General features: G+C 37.4%; 1 protein-coding gene across 2 annotated transcripts in view; it reads right to left on the bottom strand.

Moving 5' to 3' along the window:
• Positions 1-2279: 2279 nt before the first annotated feature.
• Positions 2280-21838, bottom strand: part of ANKS6 (ankyrin repeat and sterile alpha motif domain containing 6) — a 40548-nt gene continuing 20989 nt past the window's right edge. The window contains exons 10-17 of one of the 2 annotated variants that reach the window (XM_040079199.1): positions 20567-20732; positions 19764-19933; positions 16049-16238; positions 14577-14693; positions 12640-12707; positions 11259-11375; positions 10249-10345; positions 2280-3062 (exon numbers count right to left, since the gene is read on the bottom strand). In XM_040079199.1, coding sequence (XP_039935133.1) covers positions 3013-3062; positions 10249-10345; positions 11259-11375; positions 12640-12707; positions 14577-14693; positions 16049-16238; positions 19764-19933; positions 20567-20732 — 975 coding nt within the window. In that variant the 3' untranslated portion in view covers positions 2280-3012. The remainder of the gene's footprint in view (positions 3063-10248; positions 10346-11258; positions 11376-12639; positions 12708-14576; positions 14694-16048; positions 16239-19763; positions 19934-20566; positions 20733-21838) is intronic. The other variant, XM_040079205.2, reaches the window with a different exon arrangement.

Below are 21838 nucleotides of genomic sequence, written 5' to 3'. Positions count from 1 at the left end.
GCATACACCATTTAATTACAAGCACAGAGATTGACACCTTGTGTTTGCTCAAGCAAAGGTATATGAGCAACAGATTTTGAACTACGTCTGTGATAAACAGTAAGTGCTTTGGAGTCCTAAGCTGCTGAAGTAAGTGAATCCCAGGGCATTCAATATTAATTCCGACTATTCAAAAACCAACCTAAAAGAGAGGCAGATCCTGGAAAGAAAACCAGAAATCCCAATCTAGCAGTTGTGCTTCTATTCTAGCTTTTATTTAATTTGTTTTCCTTTTATTCATTCTTCCGATTCTTAGGAAATAATGGCAGCTTGGAAAAAACATATATGGAGAAAACTGTGGAGAACAATTGATATCAGGCCTGTTGTGAACAAACCTACTGCACTTTGTTGGCTGCTATCTGTGAAATGGTTTTGTTCCACAACTCAGAAAACAGGAAATCTCTGCACCAGCTAATTGGAGGCTACCAATTCTGTGGGGTAACAAATCATGTAGGCTTATTAAAAACAAGAACTCACAGCCATGTGTCAAGTGTTACACATGAACACAGAATATTTTTATGTTATTTATAAGGAAGTGTCTTGAACAGGCCTGCTTTCCAACACTCACATTAACCTGTTTATCACCTTCAAGAACCCTGCTCCAGTACAGCACTACCCTTTCTGCTAACAGCCCTGATATCCCGCTCCTCTTAAGACCAGGAAGACCTATTTTCAGAGAAGTAAGAGGCCAATTAAAATGCTATAGGTGCAATGCTGGGCATATGACAGTCATACTTCAAATATCTCTTAGCTGTTGCTTTTATGACTGCATGTTAACTCCATTAGGTTTAATGCACACCGGAATGCTGTGAATGACTAGTGGCAAAAGTTGCTTTGAAACTATTCCTTGCTGTGACACTTGAAGGAGGACATTGCATTAACAGTTTATTTCAATAATACAAACTTCTGAGAGACTGGAAATTAAGTGTTCCAAATGAGCTTTAAATATAGCACAAGAAGTTTCGGTTTTAATGGACAAAGCCTGTTCCCACTAAATGTACCCTTGTACTGCCAAGAGGGCTTTGAAATAAAATAAAGTGGCAAGTTTCAGGCTATTAGTGTCAGAGTCAGACAAACCAAGCAATTGTGAATTAAGCTGATCTCAGTATTAAAGAAATCTCTTTGCATGAACTCTTATGTTCCCCTTCACTCTGGAAACCAAAGTTATTCCCTTGAGAAGGTAGCTGGCTTCTAAGTCATTTGCTGAAGCATGAGAAATACTATAGATGACTGCTTGAATAATTTCCAGATAACAAAGTGTCTTTATTTAAAATCTGATTTTCATTAATGCTCAAAGTGCAGAAAAAGATTCAAAGAAACTTATAAAAGCTTCTTGTAAAATAACAGTACTCCTCAGCAAAATCTTAGGTTAATACCTACAGATTAGTCAAGTCTATAATGCTAGACTGAATCATAACAACTGTTTTTTGTACGATTTCCTTCTTTGGTAAAACTCAGAAGGTATCACTTTTCATTATGAGGTAAGCAAAGTTTGTCAACAAAGATTTTCATTTAAACTCAAAAGGAGGACACAGAAAATTAACAGCAAACAGGAACAAAATAAACACTTTCACCTTTGAAAGTCTGTGACAAATCAGGACAAGTCAATGAAATGACAGTCTTCATCTCTGACTGGTCTCTTTGTCCAAGTGGCTGCAATGAACCATCTGATCACAACCCTCATGTAGGGTCATGTCTGGCAGCCCTTCTGGGTGCTTTGGATGCCTTAGGGCCTGGCAATTGCCAGTGGAGATCTGGACAATTGAACCAAACTTGTGGTGTAGCTCAGTGGGATATTGGGTTTTGAGGCCCCAGTGATAGAGCTGCCCGTGCCAGCCCTGACACACAGACACACAATACAGGACTCTGTCTCAAACTTACCTCCTCTCAAAGGCAAAAAAAGCACCCATGAGCTGTCAGTACAGTGAGGAGCATGGGTAAAATCTTTAGTTTTGTACCGAGAGCACTCAGGTAATTGGAGCTCCAAGATCTTCTTGCTTTTACCTGCCATTGCCTGCAGTACTTGAATCTTCAGAAAGATAAGTATCTTCTGATGACTTGTATTTTCATTCCTGATGATCTGCATTTTAACTGCTTAACAAAAATGGTATTTACTAAGCAGAAAATTATTTCTACTTGTAATTACTGTGACTTTTGTTTCAAAATTGTTACAAAATGAAGTTATAAAAATGTATTTTAAGGATATGCCAGTGTTACTATTCAAAAAAATCCCAGCCAATGTCACATAAATGGTTTTATTCTCAAAAAAAGGTCAGCAATATAAAATATTTTAACATTCTTTCTGTTTAAATACTGGTGACAGATTATGCATTTCCTCAAATAAAGTGCTCTTTTTACAAATAGGTACTTTGTTTTTACTTTTACTGCTGTTCTAACCTCATAATATTGAATAGATAAAGTATATTTTGGTTACTGAAGAATGCAGCATTACTTCTTTCTATTTTTTCCCATGAAATCATTACATTTTCAGTCTGGACTCCTTTATCTGTATTCAATCAATAGAGGCATATTCAGCTCATGTATTTCCCATTAAAAGGTCTCACAATTTGTGGTGGCCTTCTTGTCTTCTGTGCTTTTGCTGCTCTTGACTGTGCCCATGTAGGACTCCCATGGGTTCATCATCTATGGCTAAGAGTGGAATGAAACATCCCTCTTCTTGCATGTTCACCCATTCTTCTTGCTCTTCTGACTTTGCTCTTCTTAAACCCAGACCACTGATGCCTTGACCAATTCAACACTTAGGCTGAACTATAGAAGCAACCTCTTTATTATTTTCTTTGACTTTCTGTGGGTTTTGCATTTTAAGCACGTTACTGCAAAAAATCCTATGTCAGTGTAGTCAGGACTAACTTTTTAAATTTTCATTTGTATGGATTTACTTAGATTCCAAACTTCACCGTTAAAAAAAAAAAAACAAAAAACAAAAAACCAAAACCACTTTGGTTCCAGTAGCTACCTTTTAGAAGAAACAACTTCTTGTGCTTTTAAAGAGCAGCCAGGAGCTGTAAGAGAGAAAAAAAAGAAGTCTGAAAAATTGAAACCAGCAAGACTCACAGCTGTAAACAAGAGAGTAATTCCACAACTACTTGAAACAGGCCCACATTTCCCAATGTACTTGTTATACCAATATCTAACAGTTTGATCCTGTAATTCATTTAAATCATCTTAAGCTGTCTCCTGTAAGGAAAAGGTTAAAAAGTTAAACTCATGTGTGAAAAGGTCACCTACTGCCACAAAGTTTTGAGAATCCCTCTTTTCTCAATGTGCATCTTTCCAGTAAGTGACTACCTGAATCCTTTATGATCTTTATATGCAAGTCGGTATTGATTTTGTTCCTATTTTTATTTCTCTCTCCTCAATCTCCAACTCCCTCCTTTGGATAATTTCCACTTGGTATTTCTGAGTCTGAATCTAAAAATGAAAAGTAAATACACGAACAGCTCTGGATCTGCAGATAGGTATGTTTCTATCAATATATATAACATACTATAATATGTAAAAAGAAACCAGAAAACCAGAATTTCTACTACCTATGGACTGAAAGGCATCATATTCTTTTTTCATCATGCATATGCATAGCTACTCTTCATTTAAACTTTTGTCTGGAGAATAGTTTATTTTTTTGATATCTATGTCCTGCCTTTGTTCATTGCCCCTACCAGATGTTTGGATTTTTTTCTTTACTTCCCACCTATCAGAAGTGTTGTTTAGATGGGGGAGAGCAGCTGGATGCCTGTAACAAGTGACATGGCTCATCTTTTATCAAACATTTCAATAAACTTGGCATTATAAGGCAAACTAAGTTAACTGGCAGTTAGCTTTACCTCCAACCAATCTTAATGAGTTTTTTTCATAATGAGTTTAAGAAATCTCCTAGCAGAAAAAGATTGTGTGCTTCTGAGTATAAACCTTGGATGCTTTCTTGTGTTTTTCATGCCATTTTTGTAGAAACGGCAAATTCTGTTGCAAGCCATAAATGAGCAAGGGAACTTCCATGAAGTGTTTCCATTTTTTATCAGACGATTTAACATGTAACACTTTGTTCACATCTAGCATATGGGAATTTATGTCTACTCTTCTGGAGGAAATTATTTCAGTTGCTTTTCTCCCCCCACGTTTTTCTTTTTTACAAGAATCCACAAGACCTTTTTTCAGCTTTCCATTTCTGATTTGGCAAGTTTGTGTTGAAATGCAACTCTGTCTTCTTTGGTGTCATTTGTTTCAATTAACCTGCAGACCACTGACAGATCTGTTCAACCTCTTGATTGCACTCAGTTAATGGGAGCATGAATCCTGACACAGCCCCCCAAAATAAACAAAACAATTAGTCTTGGCAATTAGGCATTCAGAAAGTCCAATCTTCTTTTTTACCAGAATCATGTAAGCAAAAAGGTCACCTCAAACCACAAACAAAAACTTTTCCTGGGACACTATTATTTGTTAAATCCCATTCTCTCAGAAAGCTGGACTTTATGCTGCCACTTACTGTTTTGCTGAAGCTGGAATGCAGACAAAAGAGCAGCATTTTGTTCCTCAGAACAGTCATTTTGCCTCATGCCTCCATGGGCCGGTCATCTGCTCTAAATGGTGAAGCAGCACAGTAATTCTGTGTTTGCTGGACACATACACTGGGCTATAAAGACGCAGCATCTTCCTAGTATTTTCTCTTATCAAGGAAAGGGTGCTTTGTCAATTTTCCAAGATGTAATAGTAGCCAAATTACCAAAGTGTCAAAACCCGCCAAAGTCTTCACTCTTGGAATGAATTATTTTATCAGAATTTTCTAAAAATGACCAATTAATTTCCATTAAAAAAAGAGGTGGAGGCAACATTCCCCATGCAAGTACTGTTTGCCTATTCAGAATTCATGGTGCTTCCAAACCTAATGGCCTACAGGTCCAGTAACGTCTGTATCATTTACTCTGCTCTGCCTTATGCAGGCCAGGCAAGGATTGGAGCATGGAATTCACACACCCTGCGTAGTGTCCCTGGCATGTGGTGGGGAGGAAGGATTCCATTTCAGAAACTTTCTTTATCTGGGAGTCCAAGATATCTTAACCTGAAGTACTAGCAAAAAAATAATATGAAGCAAATACACAAAGCAAGTAAGAGCAAATTTCTAAGACATCTAGAGAAGCAGGAGGATTAAGCAGCTGTGTACAGAGCACAGGTTGTTGTTTAAATTGTCACATAACTGAGATGCGATAACAGTGATGCAAAACTTTTTAATGGTTCAACAGGAAATGTAGGGAAACAGAGACTAGTGAGATGGACAGTAATACTTACCAGATTAGTAAAAACTGTAACAATCTGAAATTTTGTGGAAAACAATCAAGAAGGGATTTTAGAAGTCTTGCCTCACCAACCTACTAGAATTCCTTGAAGGTGCCAACAGTCTTGTAGATAAAAGGAGATCCATTTGATGCTTGGATTTTGACAAGGCATTTCACAAGATCCAAGGTTAGCCCTTAAGATAATACGGAACCCAGAGGGTAAAAATAAAATTTCTTGTGTGGATAAATAATCTGTTAGGGAGGCAGAGGACGGAAGGTTGCAGTAAACAGTGATTTTTTTCATAGTAGAGAAAAGGGATTGCATAGGGATTTGTCCTAGGTTGCAATGTAAAATGTGCTCAAAGTATGTATTCTACCACCATCTACATGAGCTGTTGAAACTAGGTTGGGCAGTGCTTCCCTTGCCCCCTCCCTCCGGACTATTTTCTGTTAATGGGCCATCAATGCCCTGCTGCATGACTCATGGGTAACTCCCTCTGGGAGCTATCTCTGTTTAATGGGCAGTCAAGGACCCATTGCAAGACTCATGGAATGATATCAGCCCATTGTGAGATGCTCTGCCCAGGGGGAGGAGACAAGCATTCCCACCTGGATATAATCTGGGATTTGGGACAGCACAGGCAGCCTTACCCACTGGATTCCCAGAGGACAAGAGCTACCACACCTTTCTATGGGATCACTGCTTCTACCAGCCTAGCTAACAGGGTATCAGGTTGTATCCTGACTCTGTCAGTGATCTTTTGTACTATTGCATATATTTTATTTTATCTTTTTTTTTTTTTTCTCCTATTAATTTTTTTTTCTGACTTGGAGTCTCTTGCTGGTTTTGCCTTCAAGACAGCACAGGATTGCATGAGGATATTCAGGATATGAACAGTATATTCAATATATGATTTTGAAAGGGCAAATAGAGTGAAGGGACAAACCTTCCTAAGTTATCCATGTAAATAAAAAGTAAGGTAAACAGAATGCTGGCAAAAAGACTTAATGTGACGTCTGTGCCTAAACAGTAAGATAGCGACAAAATCTGGTGAAGATAAAGATGAAGTAATATGAAGTAAGGCAAATGGAAAAGAAGATATAAGTGTGTTTATATAAAATTATAGGTTGTGAGCTCAAACTCAGTAGATCAACTCGGTTGTAAGAGGTAATTCAAATTAATACCAATTCAGTTTTAGTCAATACAGCAAAGTACCAGAAATAACTAGGAAAAGGCAAGAGAATGGGAAGCACAGAACACAATTGAAAAACAAACACCTCTCTGTCATGTAAATCCATAATATGCTTACATAGTGAATACTGTATGCTAGGCTGGTATCTCCCAAATGTGAAAAGATAATAGCAGAAAAGGAAAAGAGGTTAGAAAAATTATGGTATAGGGAATGACAAAGCAGCCTATAAGCCTTCCTCTTGGAAAAGAACATGAATGAATAAGAGTATCTCAGTGATTTGTAAAATCATCAGTGGCACAGATGCAGTGAACAGGAAACAAGCGCTCACTGTATCTTCTGATCCAGTACGATGAAACAAAATGAGTCAGGACACAGCGAGTTCACAGCAAATGAAAGCAAGCAGCTCTTCGCATCAGTGCCAGGTGAGTCTGGATGAAAAAGTTGAAGACAACTGTATGGACCTTGGATCTGACTTGGTGCAGATTCCACTGCTACTTTTTACAATGAAAAGCAGCTTACCTGGTGCAGAAACTTCTTTTAGCTACATATTCTCTTCCTCTTCTCTGTTAGTGCTTCTGCTTCTGTTTTACAGCTAAATCTGTATCACAGAGCTCTTACAAAATCCCAGAAGCCAGATCTCTGCTGGAAGCCTTCTTGCAGCATCTGGTCAAAAGCTCAACAGGAGCAACTGTTGCTTCCATTCTTACAAAAGGATGTCCTCCCCAATTCTGAGCCACCATTCTTGTCCTTTGATGTCTTCAGGACACTTAACATCAGCAAGTTGCTTGGAGATACATTTAACCTCTATGTTTCTTTGGTTCTTGAGTAATTCCAGTTCTTTGCACCATGTAATCAAATCCCAAACAGCTTCTGCTCACCTAGTAATACCTACAGAAGAGGCTCTTCAGCTCTGGGATGTTACCAAGAGACATCCAGAAGTTCCCACACATGCTGACTATGCTGAGAATGGAAAGTTGCACAATGCATACAGAGGCACCTGACAGTGGCTTTCAGCCAAGCAGACTACACAGAGTACTGGAAGTAGGGCACATTCACTAACTACTCCAGCAACTCCCAGTTTTCCCCAAGACATCAGCAGGTCAACAGTTAGCACCTGCTTTCACATATCCAGTGAAATGCAGCTGACTGAGATTGGAACAACTGGGACTAGCTCGTTATTAAGGTTTCCTAAAGCATACAATACCTGAATTATTTAGCATATGAATGTTAAAAAAATTAAGTGGATGAAAGCAGCAAAATAAACAATTGAAGAAGAAGCACCTTTAACCTGGTGAACTTTTCAAGGCTATTCAATGGCTTTCACTGTTTCTACTAAAACATGGATACAGAAGTACACATGGGAATAGGTTATGCCCTATGGTTTAATCTGGAGTAACAGATGAGTATCTGCCTTTTGTTTCAGGTGGCTGGCAGGACAGAGATTTCCAGTTTTTATATCTGAGAGTGCAGGAAATGTATTCAGTTATTATAATGTATTGGATTATGTAACCTAAAAAATGTGTATTCTATTTCATCTGTTAAAAGCTGTTTTTTAGGGATATGTTTTATCCTTCTCTCACCCTTCCAGGGGAGAGGGGGGTGGATGCCTTCTGATAATGGCCCAGACATTAAATCCAGGTGGGGCAGTGTTTCTATCTCTTTCACCACCCCTCAATCCTCCAGGGGGACATGTTCTGATATGGGCCATTAGGGCCCACCAATGACGTGACACATTCCATCACCCCATTGTGAGATGCTCCACACAGTGGGGGAGGAGCCAGCTGTTCCCAGATAGATAAAAACTGGGACTGAAGAACACAAGGGATCCCGTTTTTCCACTGGATTCCCAGAGGAAGACTGGACCCATCTCGTCACCACTGGACCTTCTACAGGACCATCACTACTCCACAGAACCACATCTGTTACTCCAGGAGGATTTATTTGCACTGCTTCCAACATCCTGACCACCAGGGTGCCAGGTTGTATCCCTGACTCTGTCAGGATTTTTTCCAGGATTTTTTGTTTGCTACCTTACTTGTTCTTTTGTACTACTATATTTGTAGTTCCTTTTTTTTTTTTTTTAATATTCTTAGTAAAGAACTGTTACTCCTATTCCTGTATCTTTGCCTGAAAGCCCCTATTTGCAAAATTATAGTAATTTGGAGGGAAGGGGGTTTACATTCTCCATTCCAAGGGAGACTCTAGTTTTCCCTGGCAGACAACTGTCTTTCAAATCCAAGACAACAGGTCAGCAACACCTTCCTGCATGTTTTGGTTACAGACAGTGCATTTTAAAAGGCAGTTTCTCCAGCTTGGCTAGCAGATAACACTGCTGCTTGGAATACGTGTATTCCAAAGAAACCAACTACAGATAATCATGTAAAAATACCACCTATGCAAAATACCTAAATGCATATATACATACATAAATCTATAATTAACATAGTTGCTAACATTAACATATTATGCTAAGTTGTAAATCCTGAATATATTTATTCTACCTGTTCATACTAAAGTACCTCCTATAGAGAGTATGCAAAAGTTAATTATGTACCATATAGGAACACCTCCCACTGATGCTATATATATATATACACACACACAGACATTATAGGCAGTATACCGTTGTCCTAGGGTGACTTTATGATGCTTGTATCCCCAATCGTCTGTTCTGTTTGTGCTGTATATTGAGTCCTGTGCCTTTAAGACTGGTTCTAAGAGCAAGGAGAAGCACGGAGTTTGTTTTGAGAAAACTGCCTGACTCCTCCACATTCTTCTGCGGACAGGGTGTTCGGCGGAGGCTTGGAGAGACTGCAGGACAGGAATTTTTTTTTTTTGCTTTTAGTTAGTTTCAGCTAGCTAGGGCAGAGAAGTTCCCTGGACTGTTTTTTTTTTCCTTTTCTTGGACCTGTTTAAACCTGCTCTGGACTGAAAACCCAGGGGAGCACTGGGGGCTGCACCTGCGGCCCACCGGGGCCTGGACCTCGGCATTTTCCAGCAGCGCCGGAGAGACTGGGACTGATGAGAGACTGAGAGAGAGCCGAGCTACACCCACGGCAAGGACTTTCTCAATTTGCCTTCTCACTTCAGAAGGAGAGGTTTATTGTTTCATATTATTCATTCTTTATACTTGTATGCACTTCATTTGTTTAGTAAAATAGTTTTTTCCACTTTTCTCCAAAGAGGTTTTTTTCCCAGACCGGTTGGAGGGAGGGGCCACTTGGGCTTGCTTCCTTAGAGGGATCCTATACAGGGGTTTTCTCCCAAATTTGTCCCAAACCAGGACAACCGTATGCACTGGTTTGCTATACTTACATCCATTTTCCATGTTTAGTATTGCACAACAAAATTTTTTTCCTTATTTCAGACAGTAATGAAGGGTATATAAATATCTTACAGATACCTCTACTTTTTATGTTGAGATCTTCTCTACAGCCTCAGAGACACACATCATTAGCCAGGAAAGCAGCTAACTGGCTTGTTTGTCACATTCTGTCTTCCAGCCAGTATTAAATAAAACACCCACACATTTGGACATTAGGAAGAGTCTTTCACAGAAAAAGTGATTAGACATTGGCATGGGCTGCCCAAGGAGATCATGGAGTCACTATCCCTGGAGGTGGAGGTCTGTGATCCCAGAGGTGTTTTCCAACCTAATTGATTTTGTGATTCTGTGATTCAAGCTGTAATTCATTCTTCAACTAATTTCAGGTGCTACTTACATTGGGAATGACCTGGCGGTCGTGTGTTACTGACACTACTCTCAAAGGAAGAGTGGAAGTTGTGTATAGTTTCTTGTAAAATCTGTCTCTCTCGACCCTGCAAAACAACAATAAAATAAGCTATGCTTAAATGTCTGTTTAAAAAATTAATTTATTAAGAGTACACAACAAATATGGAAATATGTGTGTCTATATCTGTACTGAAGTATACTATTAGAAATAATTACAAATCCTTACCTTACAGACATATATTGAAAACCTTGTAGTAATCTTTTCCTGGAACTACCAGAAAACAATAGAAACATTTTCATTATTTTCTTCCTGTCTTTAGGGCATATCTTAGTGTGGAACAGCATCTACCTCCCCTAATTTTTAGCCTCATCACTACTGTTGATCTTGACTTAGGAAAAATGTCTTTGTGTTTTGTTTGTCTGAACTTCCACTGTTAGAGAGTGAATGGACTTCAAATCTAAAAAAAGCTGCTGAGAAGCATCAGCAAGCCTAATCAAAGAAATGTTCCAGTACAAAATCCCTCTGAAAAGAGCCATATTTACTGTACACCATTCTTAGCAAATTTGCTTATGTCAACGTAAAATTCAAAGGCAACAAAAGTGTAAGAAATGAGAGAAGTGTTATTCACCTAATCAGAGAGGAATCAAAACCTTTTACATTAACCAAAGGACACCTTTCCTGTTATACTGCATTCTCTAGCTGCACTATTGCAGTTAGATGATTCTTTTTAGTACTGCTGAAATCCCTATTTGGAAACTTCAATATTGCTCATGCTTACAAGTAGCTTATTCACTGGACTAGAAAAGAGTTATTGAAAGAGAACAGGAAGTGCCACAAAGGAAGACTTTTCACTTATCAAATACATTAAACACTTTGTTTGGAAAAAAATTAATTTAGCTTTTCTAACTAACATCCACAATGAATTTCAAAATGTATGTTGAAATAATTATATGAAAAACCTTGGAATAATTTACTAAGCACAGTACTTAAAAATGTACCTTTCCTGCATTCAGTTCAGAAATAGCTGCCAAAATTTGCTGCCTTGATCCATCTGTTTTAATACCCAGCTCTTTCAGATCACCATCAGTAAGTGTGAGGAAAGCTTCCATATCCACCTGCATATTAAAAAAAAAAAAGGTAAGAAATTTACCTATGCAAAGATTCATTACTACAGATTAAATTGGTTTGTTGAGTTTTTTAATTGTAGAGACTTAAAATAAATATTGTGCAAAAAGAATTTTTAATGAATTACCAGCACCAAATGGTGCTGGTAATTCATTAAAATTACTACTTTACCACTCTGTTGTAAGGCTTCTAATCTGCTGTTAATCATTCAACTAATCGTGATAGCACATCTAAAATATTAAAGGATTTTTAGTTTTTTTCCCATTAAGTTCTGTTAATACACAATATATTGTCTCCATAGACATTTCTCTGCCTACAGTAACAGCTACTTGAATAAACCTAAGGTTTCTCTCTTTTCTTCACCCTCTCCCCCCTAAGTATTTTTGGAATTTACAAAATACTGCGTTTACTTTTCCAGTGTCTCCTGAGAAAAACCTAGGTTTTGTTCATATGCCACTTTTCATTATAACAAGATATCCATAAACCTGTGATAAGAACAAATATCTGAAACTTTTCATATTTATATAACCTTCACACACTAAGCATATTAATTTCTACACAATGCTCCCTTGCCTCTCATGCAGGGGAATAATAACCCAACATATTGTGATGCAGCTAAATTGTCTGGGCTTGTGCTGAATTTTGAACTCTGTAGCTATGTCAACTTGGTGCATATCTGTTCACTCCCCTTCTCTTTGGCCAAATAAACACACAATATTTGCTCACATCTGATCCTGCCTTAAACGTTGTAATGAATTAATTTCACTTATTTTCAGAAACATTTCCTTTCACTGCATCCTTCAGCAAGTCAATGTCAAAACTCTCATCTACCACAATGCCTATGCTCCCCAATTTAATTCTTCTACTGCTAAAGAAGATAAAGCAGCCATCGTGGTGACTCACACCCTGCTGTTCTCTTTCTGAAAATGAGGTTCCAGCTGTGATTCCAGAGATGATACAGTATGTCCTATGAACAGTTTAGCCACATTGGATACAAACATATATAGAAAAAGCAGAGTGTAACAACAGAGAGAGAGAAAAAAAAAAAAAAACTAGGTATATAAAACTCATAGGTTAAGTGCTATTTGCGGTATTCTGGAGAATGCCATACCTACCATTTGGTCCATTTTTCAAGCTTCTCTCTGCAACCAGGAATGCTTGTAGAACTTGATTACGGATCACAAATCAGATGCAATGTGTTATACCCTACTTTCATTAAAGCAGTATAAAAAAGGTCTTTTAGAAAAGACATACCTCCTGTTCCTCAAATATAGGTTGATATTTCTCAAGCGACAATTTTTTAAGGATGCCAGTCAGCTCATCTGTAATAACAGAAAATGAATATATAAATCCACCCCATGGACTAGATTGTAATGACCTCAGCATTATAAACTGAAAATATATATTAAAGACTATATGTCCCACAGTCATTTGTGGCAAGAGAAAAACAACCCCATTTATTCTCCATCAGAAGTTGAAATATTGGCTTCCTCTGTTCTCACCTACTTACATATACAGTAATTCCATCTAGTCTTACCTTGCTAGGATAAATACCATTGCATTGCCCTTTCTACCTCATTAAAGGGATGTTGCAAAACCAAACCAGTAAGGACAACTAAGGCACTTCAACGCCTAAAATGTAGGCCCCAGATGGCTGATCCAGATTGTGCAGGTTAGACAGCAAAACTCCTCAAGCATGCAAGGAACTGAAAGGCATATTTCTATGTCATCATCCAGGAAGGCAAAGTGTAAAGCAAGCAACCACACACCTGCTCATTCAAAGCACTGATACAACACAGGTCTTTCTGAACCCTTCTCATGTGCCCAACACCCAGGCATCTTGAACACAGACAGCTGAAGTTCAGCTAAGACAAAAACTGGACAGAATTTAAGTTTTACAAGCTCACCTTCCAAGGCTAAGAGCACTGAATATTGTCTTTCCTCTCAAAGTCTAAGAAAATTAAATGTTGCAGGACATGACAGTCACTCTTCCCATACATTTAAAATGTGATTAGCTAAAAAGCATAAGTGCACTTTCAGAATAGCCTGACGTTATCTCTTTTAATTACACACTACCTCTCTCAGCTATAGTTTTCTTTTTATTACTTTGCTGTCATGAGTAACACACTGTGTTTTCATCTTAAGTACCTAATTGGTCAGTGAAGCTAAGAAGTCAGAGTTAAAATTAAGAACATGAATTATTACACTATAAAACAAAACTGTATTTAATATTCTGCATATAAACTCACTTTCATTTTAGAGACATCACTAGTCCATTACCAAATATACTTTGCTTTAATTTATTTCACTTCTTTGTCTTTTGACTTTCCCTTTTCTTTCGTCATCACTAGAAACATGAAAGAAAATCTCAAACTCTAAGCTTCTCAAAAGACAAAGTAACTTGAGATAAGCACACTTCTGTGTATTAGTTTGAAAGACTTCTTTACATAGGAGAGTCCAAAGACAACTAAAGAGAAAAATTCTAGTTGAAGTCTTATTTTCTGCTAGGGTTTTTTTGTTTTGTTTTGTTTTTTACCTTAATTTCAACTAACTTGGTATGCCTAACATGATTTGCAAAAGCTGACATGGTCTCAGACTAAAAGCTTTAGTACCCTGACAATAATCCATGGGAAAAGGTAATCAGTTTTAAAAACGTATCATGGGAACTTCTCTACATTGCTCGAAGAAAAACATCATCTTAGAGAGAGAAAACAGAAGTCACATTAGAAGACCCTTAGATTTATTATTAACATTTTTTTCTTATAGGTTGTTAGTTACCCTTCTCATTTTTCATCATAGTGGTATGCTTAGAACTGTAGGCCATGATACGGGAAGAAACTTTCAGGGTGTCTGAGCTCAGTCTTATTGTCATAAACAACTGTAACACCAAACACCTTTCCAACACAGAGAACACTTTCAGGTGTAGGCCCTTCATGTTTTCTCTTCCTCTATCCCTCTTCCAGCTCCTGTGTTATTACACTAAGGCTGAATAAAACCTGAAACCTCTCAGTTTTACAACTCTTGCTTAACATGTTTATCCTTTACCACTCTCATTTGCTCTACGCTTACCTTGTCTCCTTACCTCCATCCCTGGAGCACACCAAGGTTCTTGGAGCTCTCACTGCTTTTGCCATGTTACTCCTATTTAGCATCTCCTTTTATACTATTCTATAGTAGTAATGTAGGATTACCTTTCTCCAAGTTTTCAGAGCCTTCTTTTACTCTCACATGGTTTCGTTTTTCTTGATTCTCTACATCGCTGGCTCTCAGAACAGGGCCAAGCTGTTGATGGTCCACCAAGTGGTTGCCTAAAAAGAAACAAAGAACACCTCTGAATGCTGCTGCCTACTGTTCCTTCACAGTAACAGTCAATGCTAATCAATTTTCTTATTAATTTAAGTTCACTTGAAAGAAAAGTCAACACTGCAGACCTCCTGTACTTATTCTTCTGATTACTGCTTGGCATATCAACATTTGTACTGCTGCTGCTGAATTAAACCCCAGATTGATAAGAGAAGCCCTTGAATTAAAGGAGCACTTAATGACAAAAGCTTACAAACACAACCCAGAGTTACTTGTGCTTCTGACAAACAACCTTTTCTCTGCTACAAGGGAACTCACGGTACCCTGGCATTAGTGTGCAGACACAAAACCCAGCTTCACTGGGTGAGATGGGAGCAGCTGATGGCTTGAGGAACTTGCTTCGTTATCCAGCTGTGAGTTCTCTTCCTTTTATGCATCTCTAAATCAACAACTCTTATGTTATCAAGACCTCATTTTAAAATGGCACTAAATGTGAAAGGATTTGCTCCAGCAGTCACTAGAATATGTTACAGCTAAGCCATGAGAAGAGGGCAGAAAGAGGGTGAAGTATCACCTGACTTCAGTATCAAATGGAATTACATTATTAATGGACAAAGATGGCGTAAGTGAAAATCAACCAAAATCAATACAGACAATTTCAGAAAAAACAAAAATAGTACAAAGTGCCTCCATTTCTTATTTAAAAGGTCCTAAGTCATGTTATTTTCTTCACTTTTTTGAGATATTTACAAGAGAAAACAAAGTTATTGATATCTGGTTTCCAATGCAGTAAAATGACTTTTTAAAAGTTGTAATTTAGACCTAAAAGTCCAATTTAAAAGGTATTACTCTTATTGGAAAAGTGACAGCATTATCATTCTTTCTTATGACTTTAAGTTAAAAAGAGGTTATTTTCACAATTTAGAAAAATAAATGCACTACAACTCTTAATCGACTTCATGTAGCTATGACTTGCTATAGATAAAAAAATGTATCTCTGTAGTGATGTGCTTCCTTGTACTTTCTAAGGAAAAGAAAAAAATCTGGTGTGGAGAGAGTGCATTTCGTACCCTCAGCAAAGGGTGAAAAACAGAACTTAAGCGACAAAGGGAAAAATGTGGCCTACCTACATACTCTATGCTTTGAGGTGATACCAGTCTCCCTATAAATGGAAAGAATCACAGGTTTTGGGAGAAAAACAGGCAGTTGGTGCAGGAACACCAATCTCACTGTAAGAAACACCATAATATATTTTCTAGAAAGAAGAGAGACCTCACTCTCTTGCAGATACACACTAGTCCAGTATAGTTATAGCTTTTCTTGATGAATGAATCTCCTGTAATTACAGTGAGCTACTCACCATCCTCTGTAATAGTACCACTGCTGGAGCCATTGCTCTTGGCATGTCTGTGAGAAGAAGAGACAGAAGATTCTGCATTTTGAACCTTAGGAGATGGGGAAGGTGATGGAGAAGGTGTGAGAGTTGGCGATGTGCTTTTAGACGTAGATGAAGTCCCAGATGGAGGTCTCTTGTTCATCTCCAGTTTTTGCTGCAGTTAATGATGCAATCATTTCAGTTAAAAAAAAATAATCAAAAAAATGGTTACCTATACATGATGCTTAATATTACTTAAGTTACATAGCATTTCTGAGAGCATGTAATCACAGCTAGAAGTTTCTGCTTGATCTATATTAAAGTAATTGGAGCAATAGTTATTTTATCCCAGATGAAAGTATCTCTCCTCAAAATTATGAAGAAAAATACATTTATTAAGGTTGTAATTGTTTCTTGTAAAGCAATACTGCCCACAAGCATTACAATTATTCCTTTTCTAAAAGGGCTATCATAGTTTAAGTACAGGTGGCACCTATACACCACATAGATTCTCACTCACCTCCCCACCTCCCTTGGAATGGGCAGAAGCAGAAATAAAACTTGCAGTTGAGATAAGAATAGTTTAATAACAGAAATAAAGTACATTATTTTGACTCGAAAATAGGGATTTTCATTCAGAGACTTAAATCTCAATTCAAGAATTTCAAAGCATACGAGATGCTAATTTAAAGTAGTACTTCACGCTGAATTAACCAGAAACATAACAAGCACAAACTAAGTTTTGGGCGCATTAAACCCCTTGCTGTACTGGAATGGAAGTTTCCCTTAAATTTATTATTACCTAACAGGAGTCAAGTTATTTATTAAGAATATTGCAAATATTTAACACATGTGGAGGTATGGAAAACAGGAAAATACATGAGTTAAAATGGGTAATAAGAATATATATAAATGTATACATATCAACAGTCTTTTCCAGAAACAGTCAATGCACCTCATATCCTAAATTCTTTGATCAACATATACATTTTGATGTCTACTCTGTATGAACCAAAAAGAAGGTGATTTTTTCACTGAATTCCTGAATTCAGAGTTTAATTATAAATACCTTTTCTCACTCAGGCTACAATAAACTGATAAAAAAGTTGATCTGGGTAACAAATGCAAGAAATGAGAATGACGATGGTTGTTCCTGTCTTTGCGCTGTGGCATTAGAAGGCAAACTAAGTTAACTGTGGCATAAATAAACTTTTCTACTTAATGAAAGAGATGCAAATTTAAAAGATAAAACTCATTTGAGTGGTAACATTCTTCCATTACTCTATCCTATGTCAGAATATAATACTTCCTTAGCCCTGCACTGAATTGACTAGAAGTAATACAGCATGATACAAACTTGAGAACTCCCTGAAGAGCATCATGAACTCATTCCAACTTTCTGTCCCAAATTTCCATCTAAATTGTTATTGGCCATTTGTGTTGCAGAATAGTCTTCCCTCCCTAGGACACTGTCTGCATTTATTTAAATTACATTATCTTATAAATTGTTAATATTTTTTTTCTTTTTTTCTTTAAAACTTGCACAATCTCACCCCTCATGAATAAGTTTTGCAAAATTCTTCAGTGTAATATCCACTGCATTTTTAGATCAGCTATTTCCAAGTTTAGACAGAATGTTCCTAATGGGGGGACACAAGCCATTCCTCAGTGGATATTACATTGCTGATTACAATAACACACTGCCAGCTTCTGCAGCCTCTGTGGAACCATATTTGATTGTGTTCTCTCAACAGAAATCTCAAAAAATCACCTCAGTTGTGTGATACATGAATATCTACAGTGAGATCCACACTATTACATGTTTTGTTACTGGCGGATAGAATGAAACTTGTCTAGACATCTAAGCAAAGAACACTGAAAAAGCTGTTGCCTTTCCAAAACAGTAGCATAAATGTTGTTTAAAAATCTTTTCAATAGTACAATGAACAGCCTTTCCAGAAGATGATCTGCAGCACATTACAATTCACTACTCTTTTATTCCTTAATGTATCCCACTGCGAGTAGAAACAGTAGTTAAACTTCATAGTGGCAGCATTGTTGCAACAAAAGGTCACAGGATCTGCAGCCCAAAGCTCACAGGTATTATCTCTTGGTGGGATGATTAATACAACTGGAGAAAAATGAGACTTTGGGGGGGCACATAAGGAGCTCTTCTGCAATTATTTCCAAAATAAAAACAAGCTGAGAGGACACGCTGAGAGTTTAATTAAAACATACTGGTCAGACCACCTCTGAAAGAAAAAGCATTTGGTAGCTGCTCTGCAGAGACGACTTTAATGAGGGAAGAGGATGATAAAGGGGTTTTGTCTACAGGAAAAAGAGATGGATAATTTATAACTCAGGGAGCAGTAACACAGAAAGGGAGGAAAGACTACCATATGCCAAAGAATTGGTATAAATGCTCAAACTTTGGTGGTCCAGCTGAGTTAGAAATTTTAGCTCCCAATTGCATCTTTGAAAAGCAACCAGTAGTCCCTCCAGAATCAGGACTGACAGATCAGAGACAAAGTGACTATTCATGAAAACTCTTTCAGCAAAGGTAGTTGCACCTTTTCTTTTTCTGATTTTTGTCCTCTAGAAATTTCCATGTAATTTCTGAACAACTTTGCAATTTCATTTATCATTTTTATTTACTGATTAAATACAAATTTTATTTACTGTTGCCATATAAGACATCACAGAATGAGATTGCAAAAGTCTTAATTTTATACTCTGATCATTTTTGTTTCCTCAGGCAAAATTTGAAGAATCTCACTTAAAGATGCAAAGAAAACAAACAAAACAAAATTATCTGCTTGTAGATTACACAAGCATAAGTTGGAAAAGTTTTGTTCTTGCTCTCATATGCTAACATTTCCAGAATACCAGGCATTAGAACATAAATCCCAAATTATGTGTTTTCCTTCTCTTGCTTTCTGAAATGCAATGTTACCCTATGTAAATAAACCTATTAATTTCTCAATAGTGTGTCACATCTTCTGTTATGATGCTGCTTTCTAATTTGTGTCTCTGCAGATCTTGAAGATTTAAAATCTTAACTATCGAAATTGTTGTACGAAGCAGTTAAGAACTTCAAAGTACATGCACAAAAATGTGCAGGTCATGAGGGTAAAGCTTTTCCAAGGAATTTACAGGTAAGTAACCAAAGACAGTACGGCCTTAGGAGCAAAACTGACTTTGGTGATGACCTACTGTTTAAAAAAAACACCTCGTGGAGCAGACTGGCTACATGCATATTGTTGTGGTCAGCATATCCTGGTCAAAATTATGTCATGCTCTGCATTCAGGTTGAGCCTTTGAAGGGAAACCAGCTAGAGAAATTAACTACACCACTTCAGGGTAAAATGTAGGACTAACTAACATAAAACACTGGATCTGGACCATAGAAAGAAATAATGAGAAACCATAATAGTGCAGATCTGTCCTAAGATCAAGCATTACATTTACTGTTTTTTAAAACAGAGTGAAATTAATAATAAAGTAAAATTGTGTTTTATTATTAGTTTTCATCTTCTGTGGACTTGCACTTAAAAGTAAGGTTTGTAGCGCTGAAAAGCTTCCACTAATGTAACAAGTGTTCACTCTTTTTTGGCTGTGCAATGTTGTGCACCAGCCACCTATGACTGAGATATGACCTATTAGCCAATCTGGAAGTGCAAAATTTTACATTCCCGGTTACCTTTACCACATGTCCATTGCCAACAATCTGAGCACACTGCAAATCAGACACAGTAGATGAAGGAGTTGACTGGACTGGACTGTGCTGTTGGCTGGGCTTCTGTTCGGGTAAGCCTGCTGCTTTTCTTCTTTGGGCTGCAATCTGAGACAAAACATTATCTGCACTGCCACCTAGAACAAAAAATAAAATAAACCCAGTAAAAGAAACCATAATTTTGATTCTTTTTTTAACTCTCAAACATTCATTTTCATTTACAAACTGACTGGATGAAGCAAGAGACAATTCCAAGGTTCAAATCTCTCCAGCAGCTCCCAGAATAAAGAACAGAAATCAGTTGCAGAAGAGGGAAGCCAGCCCTTCACACGCACAGCTGACTTTTATACTCTTGGACATAGCTTTCATGAGCCACTTCACCATACTGTCTTTAACAGTACGTATTGTACAGCCTTGGTTTTAACTGAAAACTAATTTTTATTTTAAACTAAAAAAGTAAGCATCATGCATAGGAGTCAGCTCTATGACATGCATGGTGCAACGAGCCAGCATTCACCTGCCCAACTTGGGTAGATCCAGTAAAACGTGCATGAGTTGGGCTAACCACTGAGACTGCTGTAACAGATGTGAGGCTCTTCTTCCCTTATGAAGATGTTCGAAGTCCAATCCCTTGTCCACTAAATTTACAGAAGCTTTGCTTCTACAATGGTAGGAGTGCTCAGAAAAGGTTCATTATCTTCCACCATCAGCACAAACATTGATTTTTTAACTGAATCAGACACAATTTACTGTCTTATTAAAAATGGTACCTGATCTGTTATGCAGTTCTCCTCCATGCCTGTTAATTCCTGCAATGTTATTGGATCCACCAGAAGAATGGGGAGAATGGTTGAAGTTGTTGGAATTTGACGGAGATGCTGGTCTTCTTGCAAATGCTGGTAATTTGACTGGTCTAGTACCTTTGCTAACAGACGTCTGGAAAACAAAATGAAAAACAATTTGTTCTTTCTTGATTGAGAAAAATAAAGAGCAAACTTCAACTGCTATTTTATTTATCCCAAGTTCTGAAACTTGCACTGAAGAACGAAAGGGGATATCAGAAAGAATCTTATTTTACACATACATATATTCTAAATATATACTTATATAGATATGTATACAATGAATATATTTATTCAATGAAAGAAATTACACCATATTAAGCCATTAATTCCTCTTAGTGTTTGGCCAAGACAAATGAGCATATATGATGCACCTGAGATATGATATACAGAGTATTATGAGCTGAGCAGTGGGGAAGAAAAAAAACTATCACAAGTGGAATTTCTTTCCTGCAGAATCCTGGCTTTGTCTCACCCCTCCTACAAAACAGCTACCAACTTCCCATCCGTCATATCTATTTCTTACAAACTAAGCTGCAAGAAGTGATATAAACTTTCCATCAGTTGCATTTTTATATTCCCTGCAATCTAAACAGCCAGCTGCACCACTTTATTAAGTTTTATTAACTGAGGCACTACTGATCTAGCTATACACTATCCAAATCCTCAACCAGATCCTCCTTAATTTCTTTTGTTTTTACACCATTGGTCACTGCCAGCCATCTGACATGTGAGCTTTTGCAGCTCAGCTTTTTCATGTTCCTTATCCTGTTGCTCAAATCACTTCTTCCATCTCTGACTTACTATTTCCCTCCTTCCTATATCCTCAGCAAGACTGTTCTTTCCTCACAGAAGAACTGATGGCTAGTCCTCCCCTACTTTCCCTGTTCCTCACTCTATACACATGCCAATTATCCAGTTATGTAATTACAATCATCTTTTTTGGGATGATAAACACCTACCTTCCTGTCACTTCCCTTCTAATACTCTGCCTTATTTCACCTAAATCACATCAACTGGTATTAAGCTAACATCCACTTAAAAAAACAGAAAAGAGAAAAAAAATCCTCCTAAATGTCTTCATTGTCTCATTTCTAGAACTGACATCAAAACACAATTCTGGACTAGTCCTCTCTACATCTAGCTATTACAGTTTAAGTTAGGGGAGTAAGCAGTTTTCCTTTTTCTCCATCTATGAAA

Source organism: Hirundo rustica, chromosome 1 (genome assembly GCF_015227805.2).
Source record: "Hirundo rustica isolate bHirRus1 chromosome 1, bHirRus1.pri.v3, whole genome shotgun sequence".
Classification (NCBI taxonomy): domain Eukaryota; kingdom Metazoa; phylum Chordata; class Aves; order Passeriformes; family Hirundinidae; genus Hirundo; species Hirundo rustica.
Note: the sequence above shows the minus strand (reverse complement) of the source record. Positions and strands in the feature narration are given on the sequence as shown.